Source organism: Salvelinus sp. IW2-2015, unplaced genomic scaffold (genome assembly GCF_002910315.2).
Source record: "Salvelinus sp. IW2-2015 unplaced genomic scaffold, ASM291031v2 Un_scaffold3033, whole genome shotgun sequence".
NCBI classification, from domain to species: Eukaryota; Metazoa; Chordata; class Actinopteri; order Salmoniformes; family Salmonidae; genus Salvelinus; species Salvelinus sp. IW2-2015.
In genome coordinates, this window is record NW_019944325.1 from 64,959 (window position 1) to 73,163 (window position 8,205).

Below are 8,205 nucleotides of genomic sequence, written 5' to 3' on the forward strand. Positions count from 1 at the left end.
ATAAACAAATTTGTGCACAAAAATATGAAAACAAGCTTTTTGTGCATATTAACATTTCTGGGATCTTTTATTTCAGCTCCATGAAACTTGGAGCCAACACTTTACATGTTGCGTTTGTATGTTTGTTTCAGTGTAGTATAAAAACATGTGCTTAGCCATGAATGAGGATAGTGGTTGTCCACCTAGCATTTAAGATGCATTGCACCTACTGTAAGTCGCTTGGATAAGTGTCTGCTAAATGACTAAAATGTAAATGTCATATTTGAGCCCTGCATGTAAAATTGGCAATTTTGAAAATGCACAAATGTTTTAGTGAAGTTATGCTTGAATATAAGAAAAAACTAAGTGCATAGAGTTACCAGAATGCAGGATAGAGGGTAACAGATGTCATATTTAATGTCAAACATATCACTTGTCATTCAATATTTCAAGCAAAGCAAAACCTAATTAGAAGTGAAAACAAAATACACAATTAACCATCTAAAATGTTGGATTCATATTCTGAAAAATCAAATAAGAAATACAGCTCTTTATTCTACTTAACTTATATCTAATTTCCCCTCACAAAAATAATGAACGCTTGTTTTTTTATAATGTAAACACTATCCACAATTCAAAACATATGGTACAGAAAAAGCAACTTAATTTGACATAATCAACATAATTCTGTCTTGAAAGGCATGGTGGGGTGTGGATTTCCAATTTTTCCTCCGTGGCAGATAGTTAGGTAGTCTCTTCCTCACTCCCGATGGACCAGGACAAACAGACCCAGCAGGAAGAGAACAGCGTACTGGGAAGGGGAAGAACAAAATATTAGTATCCCTGTTCCGAGGATCTGAAACCAACAGCTTTCTGTCTGCCAGTTGCTCTCCCACTGTTTAGTGTCTGGCTGCTGGTCAGGCTCTCTAACCTTTAGAGTACCTGCATCACGCTCCTAATAAGGCTGAATTTAGTAAACAATTCATAAAACTTTAGGTGATATTCCTTCTAGTGATGACGATGTAAAATATCTTACCTTGAATTTGGGATAGTCGTTCATCAGAATGGTAACGATTCCGATGTATGGTACAAACCTGGAGACAAAATTGACATTCAACATCAGATGACATGTTCATGACAATGTCATGACGCTGTTATGATGTACAATTCAAGTAAATTATTACCTAACATTACATCTTCAATAGTTAAAAACAGTGGTGGAAAAAGTACTCAATTGTCGTACTTGAGTAAAAGTAAAGATACCGTAGAAAATGAAAGTAAAAGTCACCCAGTAAAATACTACTTGAGTAAAAGTATTTGGTTTTAAATATATTTAAGTATCAAAAGTAAATGGAATTGCTAAAATGTACTTAAGTATCAAAAGTCAAAGCATAAATCCTTTCAAATTCCTTATATTAAGCAAATCAGACAGCAACATTTTCGATATACGGATAGCCAGGGGCACACTCCAACACTCAGACATAATTTACAAATGAAGCAGTCTGAGATGTCCATACCCAACTACAACATTTACCGTCAAGATAGAACTGCCAAAGGGGGAGGAGTTGCAATATACTGCAGAGATAGCTTGCAAAGTTCTGTCATACTTTTCAGGTCTATGCCCAAACAGTTCGAGCTTCTAATTTAAAAAATGAATCTCTCCAGAAATAAGTCTCTTGCCGGTGCCGCTGTTATAGACCCCCCTCAGCTCCCAGCTGTGCCCTGGACACCATATGTGAATTGATTGCCCCYCATCTATCTTCAGAGTTCGTTCAGTTAGGTGACCTAAACTGGGATATGCTTAATACCCCGGCAGTCCTACAATCTAAGCTTGATGCCCTCAATCTCACACAAATTATCAAGGAACCCACCAGGTACAACCCTAAATCTGTAAACGTGGGCACCGTCATAGATATTATCCTGACTAACTTAACCTCCAAATACACCTCTGCTGTTTTCAATCAGGATCTCAGCGATCACTGCCTCATTGCCTGCATCCGCTATGGGTACGACCACTTCTCATCACCTTTCTAAATCGACCTGGCCCGGGTATCCTGGAAGGATATTGACCTCATCCCGTCAGTCGAGGATGCCTCGTCGTTCTTAAAAAGTAAATTCCTCACCATCTTAAATAAGCATTCCCCTTTCAAAAAAAAATGTAGAACTAAGAACAGATATAGCCCTTGGTTCACTCCAGACCTGACTGCCCTTGACCAGCACAAAAACATCCTGTGGCGGACTGCAATAGCATCGAATAGTACCCGCGATAAGCAACTTTTCAGGTAAGTCAGGAACCAATACACGCAGTCAGTCAGGAAAGCAAAGGCTAGCATTTTCAGACAGAAATTTGCATCCTGTAGCTCTAACTCCAAAAAGTTTAGGGACACTAAAGTCCATGGAGAACAAGAGCACCTCCTCCCAGCTGCCCACTGCTCTGAGGCTAGGTAACACGGTCACCACCGATAAATCCACGATAATCGAAAATTTCAATAAGAATTTCTCTACGGCTGGCCAAGCTTTCCCAGCCCCGGCTAACCGCTCCGTCCACCCCGCATCTACTTGCCCAAACCTCCCCAGCTTCTCCTTCACCCAAATCTAGATTGCAGATGTTCTGAAGGAGCTGCAAAACCTGGACCCATACAAATCAGCTGGGCTAGACTATCTGCCACTATTGTTGCAACCCCTATTACCCGTCTGTTCAACCTCTCTTTTGCATCGTCCGAGATCATGCCGTGGTCATCCTCCTCTTCAAAGGGGGTGACACTCTATACCCAAACTGTTATAGACCTATATCCATCCTGCCCTGCCTCTCTAAAGTCTTCGAAAGCCAAGTTAATAAACAGATCACTGACCATTTCGAATCCCACCGTACCTTCTCCGCTGTGCAATCCGGTTTCCGAGGTAGTCACGGGTACACCTCARCCACGCTCAAGGTACTAAACGATATCATAACCGCCATCGATAAAAGACAGTATTGTGCAGCCGTCTTCATCAACCTGGCCAAGGCTTTCGACTCTGTCAATCACCGTATTCTTATCGGCAGACTCAATAGCCTTGGTTTCTCAAATGACTGCCTCGCCTGGTTCACCAACTACTTCGCAGACAGAGTTCAGTGTGTCAAATCGGAGGGCCTGTTGTCCGGACCTCTGGCAGTCTCTATGGGGGTACCACAGGGTTCAATTCTCAGCCGACTCTTTTCTCTGTATATATCAATGATATCGCTCTTGCTGCGGGTGATTCCCTGATCCACCTCTACGCAGACGACACCATTCTGTATACATCTGGCCCTTCTTTGGACACTGTGCTAACTAACCTCCAAACGAACCTCAATGCCATACAACTCTCCTTCCGTGGCCTCCAACTGCTTTTAAACGCCAGTAACACCAAATGCATGCTTTTCAACCGTTTGCTGCCTGCACCCGTCCGCCCGACTAGCATCACTACCCTGGACGGTTATGACCTAGAATATGAGGACAACTACAAATACCTAGGTGTCTGGCTAGACTGTAAACTCTCCTTCCAGACTCATATTAAATATCTCCAATCCAAAATCAAATCTAGAATCGGCGTTCTATTTCGCAAACAAAGCCTCCTTCACTCACGCCGCCAAACTTACCCTAGTAAAACTGACTATCCTACCGATCCTCGACTTCAGCGATGTCATCTACAAAATAGCTTCCAATACTCTACACAGGCAAACTGGATGCAGTCTATCACAGTGCCATCCATTTTGTTACCAAAGCGCCTTATACCACCCACCACAGCGACCTGTATGCTCTAGTCGGCTGGCCCTCGCTACATATTCGTCGCCATACCCACTGGCTCCAGGTCATCTACAAGTCTATGCTAGGTAAAGCTCTGCCTTATCTCAGCTCACTGGTCACGATAACAACACCCACCCGTAGCACTCGCTCCAGCAAGTATATCTAACTGGTCATCCCCAAAGCCAACACCTGCTTTGGCCGCCTTTCCTTCCAGTTCTCTGCTGCCAGTGACTGGAACGAATTGCAAAAAAATCAATGAAGCTGGAGACTTATATTTCGCTCACCAACTATCTGAGCAGCTAACCGATCGCTGCACATACTCCATCTGTAAATAGCACACCCAATCTACCTACCTCATCCCCATATTGTTTTTATTTACTTTTTTGCACACCAGTATCTCTACTTGTACATCATCATCTGCTCATTTATCACTCCAGTGTTAATCTGCTAAATTGTAATTATTTCGCTACTATGGCCTATTTATTGCCTACCTCCTCACACCATTTGCACACACTGTATATAGACTTTCTTTTTTCTATTGTGTTATTGACTGTACGCTTGTTTATTCCATGTGTAACTGTGTTGTTGTTTGTGTCGCACTGCTTTGCTTTATCTTGGCCAGGTCGCAGTTGTAAATGAGAATTTGTTCTCAACTAGCCTACCTGGTTAAATAAAGGTGAAATAAAAAATAAAATAAAAATGTAGTGAAGTAAAAGTTCAACAAAAACATAAATAGTAAAGCCAACTTTAAAGTATGTTCACACCTGGTTAAATACTTGAGAAGGGTTAAAGCAAAAACAAAACAAATCCCGTGACGGAAACTTGTCTGGCGCCAAGTTAACCGGCCCTTTCATGTCAGAAAGTCATGGCCATCATGCTTTCAGGGAAAGAGGATAATTGTGTACATGTATTAGACCTAAACTGCGAGTTTGACCAATTCCAGTCCCCTTCCTTAGAGGGTCCGGGGTCCACCCTGGGATAATTTGTAAGTAGAAGACTGAGAAGCTCAGTTCTGGTGACTTTTTAAAGGGACATTCTACTCCAAAATGAAAGTAAAATTACGCTGAAACCATTCCAAATAAATTACCACCTCCAGAAATTTGTCCAATAAAATATTGGTAAAATCATATTGGACCATGCATATAGCCTATGCATGGTCTATATCAGATATGCTATAAGCAATATCACCTGTAGCCCAACTGATGCAGCATAGTAACTATAAAATGTACATGGACAAACTCCATGCTTCAGCCTATCTGCATTTACCCATTGGACACAACATCCTGATTGTTATTAATAACTATACTTTTATTATATATATACTGTATATCAATTAATTATTATTCACTCTAAAGATTTGATATTTTTGGTTTCTATTACAAACTGTCATTGTCCATTTAAGACACCGTTGCCCCTTTTAGAGCTGTTGCATATTGATTCAAAGTCTTTTCGGTCAGCCGGATCATTTGGCTCCTTTCACCTAAAAGAGCTTCTCATTTGGCTCCCAAACGGCTCCTCATCAGTAGTGCTTAGAAATGTACATAAAACCATGAAAAATGGTCAACCCCTAATTTAAAGCCTAAAATGTTACCTACCATTATGTTAGATCGTGAAATTTGAGTTCAAATACATTTTTACCAGACCAAATTATTAGATGGCTTGSAAAAATAAAAAATAAAATAAGACCAAAAAAAGCACTGAAAAAAAGTGCGTAGTGCAGAATGAGGGTCTCTCCTCACAGTATGGTTCCTGCACTGAGGAATTACCATCTTCAGAGAATATTTTTTATAATTTATCTGCAGATAGTCGATGTCTGGAGATCAAAAAGCAGCAGTATGCACATCAGGGAGTCAAATAAACTGGGTGGAAAAAATGGCAAAAAATAACCTAATCCTTTAAAAAAAGCAGTTTGTTCGCAAACTACCCATCACTACTTTGCGCAGAAGTGCCTAAACCATGCTCTGTTGTAACCAGAGCATTTCTAAAATAATGCCACTCGCATAATTGAAGGAGTAGAGAAATAAACGTGGTAGCAATGGAAAACTGGGATCCTCCTCTTAAAAAAAAGAAAAAGGCCAAACCCACTTTCAAAATACATTTGCCAAAACTGCTCTCGCAACTTGAATGTGCCTCGAGTGTAGGGATGTGACAAATGGAAAAAATGTCTTAACTTTTAAACTGCCATTTTCATCTGAACATCCGCAACAGTATGTCAGTTCAGTACACACAGCGTAACAGAGAAAATAACATATTTGATAATACATTTATTTGGGAAAATATTACTTCATATTAGGTTATGTGATCTCCAAATCAGCCCCCCCCCACCACCCTTCCCCGAGATTTTTATTGCGGATCTACACGATCTCAAATCCGTCACTGTGATGGAGAAATTTAAACCATGCTTGAGCCCTTCCACTACTACAGGCTAGATGAGCGCAGACTCAAGTTCAGTTTAATTTTGCACTAAATAATATCTCAAGGGAAATGGTATCATATAGATCCAGTGAAGTGAAGCATGWGACTGAAGTCATACAGCAGACTAAGCCTAGTATCACTCTGGTGGAATKAGATAAATGCTCACCCTCTGGCTCGTCCCACCACGTCTTTCTTCTCTAGCCAGTGCTGTCCCGGCTTGTACAGCCCTCTGTCATCTACAGAGTTGTTGTCACCTTTGGTCAGGAACTTGATTTCGCCATTTTCCCTGGAGATAATCAACATTTAGATTTAGTTTGGATGTCATACATCGATTTCCTGGCCCCAGAGCAGCTTATAAAGTTGCTTTGACAATGACATTTATTCAGTTACCCAGCATATTAAAAAAAAAACATATACAAGGTAAGAAATATTACAGAATATTTAGAGCCTAGTTTGAGTGTTATGTAGCAATACAACATTTTGGGGGGAAGTAGGCCTTCTTAAACTTGTAACAAACAAAGAGAACTATCCCGAGAGAGAACTAGCGCATTTCAATAACTACAGAAACATCATAGACCAACTTTTCATGAATCTTTAGTACTCTGTGTACTATGGGGATCTCTCTGCCCTCTATCCTGAAGACCACAATCTCTCCGACTCTGATGGGGTCCTCGACCCGGTTTGTCAGGAACAGAAGGTCTCCTCGATGGAAAGCAGGCTCCATACTTCCACTGAAACCAAGGACATGTTACAGTCAAGGATAGACAGGTTACTTAAAATTAGCAGATGCGCTTCAGACAAACAGTAGGTATGTTGGTGCTACACTTTGGTTGTGAAAGTGGGCAAATCTCCCCTTACTATGTAAAGCGCTTTGAGTCTATTGAAAAGCACCCTATCTACATAAATCCAACACCAATGCTTTACCTGAGGACGACAACAATAGGGCTCTCGCTGCCTGTCACGACCATCAGTCCTTTCCAGATCATCAGGGCTGAGGACACTATCATACCAAAATTCAGCACCTGGTAGTAGAGCTGAAAACAAATAAGACAGGTTGTCAGGTTGAGACGAGGATAAGCTAGTGTTCGCTTATAACAACTATATCTACCAACAGCTGGTCCTGGGGACTAACAAGGTGTGCAGGCTTTTGTCCCAAACCAATACTAATACATATGTTTCAGTTAATAAAGTGTTTGGTGATCAGCAGAATCTAGTAGAAACTAGTAACTTAGGTTGGAATAAAAGTCTGCACACTTTGTAGGTCCTCAGCACCAGGTTTGAAGAAGACTGAAGTAACACCATATTTAGGCAGAGGGGAAATTGTACTGGCTAAAGCTACATTGCTTTTGCAAGGTTGCTAGCTAGTTATTTTGATAACCCAGTTTATCATGCATGTTCAATAGGCGATGTAACGTATTAAACTAGCTGGGTAATTGTCTTTGTACATGATTAAGACAACACGGAAAGCTGGGTGCTAGTTAGCATAGACGACTTGACATTTTAAGCAACGTGTTATTAACCAGCCGGCTAATGTTGCTATCATAACTAGGTAGCTAGCTAACTAGCCTCGGAAGAATCCGTCACGTTCACACATCAAAAACAATATTACCGTACATACCTGGCGCTTATTCATCCGCCGCACATCATCAAGGAAATCTAAAGACAACATCGTCCCGGTATTGAGTTTATAAAATTACCTAAATTAAATAAAAACCAGTGATCGATACATAAAAAGCGAACATATGGATGAACGTCCGAGAAACTTGCATCCAAATCTTCCGGGTACACTCAGCCGGAAGTTCCGCCCACATTCAAAATATTTTGTCGAGGTGTCGCTTCTCGATACGGGGGCTGGCAGACAGAAGGTTTGGATATGCAAATTTTAAGAGCTTTCATTTACTTATGTAGTGAACACCCGATTCAATTACAATCAGTCGATCTAATCGACAACTATCATTAGAAATCAAGCGAGATGAATCAGACAGTGGGGCGCCGCCTGCAATGAAAGTATGAAAACTCTAAAAGCATAAAAAACTATGAGGTCTGA

The 8,205-nt window shown here is 40.9% G+C and overlaps 1 protein-coding gene across 1 annotated transcript; it reads right to left on the bottom strand.

The window, feature by feature from the left end:
- Nucleotides 1-371: 371 nt before the first annotated feature.
- Nucleotides 372-7,966, bottom strand: LOC112075213 (signal peptidase complex catalytic subunit SEC11A). The gene is made up of 6 exons (XM_024142239.2): nucleotides 7,777-7,966; nucleotides 7,083-7,192; nucleotides 6,740-6,889; nucleotides 6,325-6,444; nucleotides 1,016-1,073; nucleotides 372-790 (listed from the first exon to the last, which is right to left on the bottom strand). Exons 1-6 carry the CDS (start codon nucleotides 7,825-7,827, stop codon nucleotides 740-742), a joined length of 540 nt encoding a protein of 179 aa, XP_023998007.1. The 5' UTR covers nucleotides 7,828-7,966; the 3' UTR covers nucleotides 372-739.
- Between the last annotated feature and the right edge of the window lie 239 nt (nucleotides 7,967-8,205).

Bases quoted from the DNA above. Each gene is read 5' to 3' on its own strand.
- LOC112075213 (XM_024142239.2), bottom strand. From the start codon at position 7,827: ATGTTGTCTTTAGATTTCCTTGATGATGTGCGGCGGATGAATAAGCGC. The intron at 6,445-6,739 runs GTTGGTCTATGA...GATTATCTCCAG, and splicing joins GTACTAAAGATTCATGAAAA to GGAAAATGGCGAAATCAAGT. The intron at 791-1,015 runs GTAAGATATTTT...TCCCCTTCCCAG, and splicing joins ACGACTATCCCAAATTCAAG to TACGCTGTTCTCTTCCTGCT.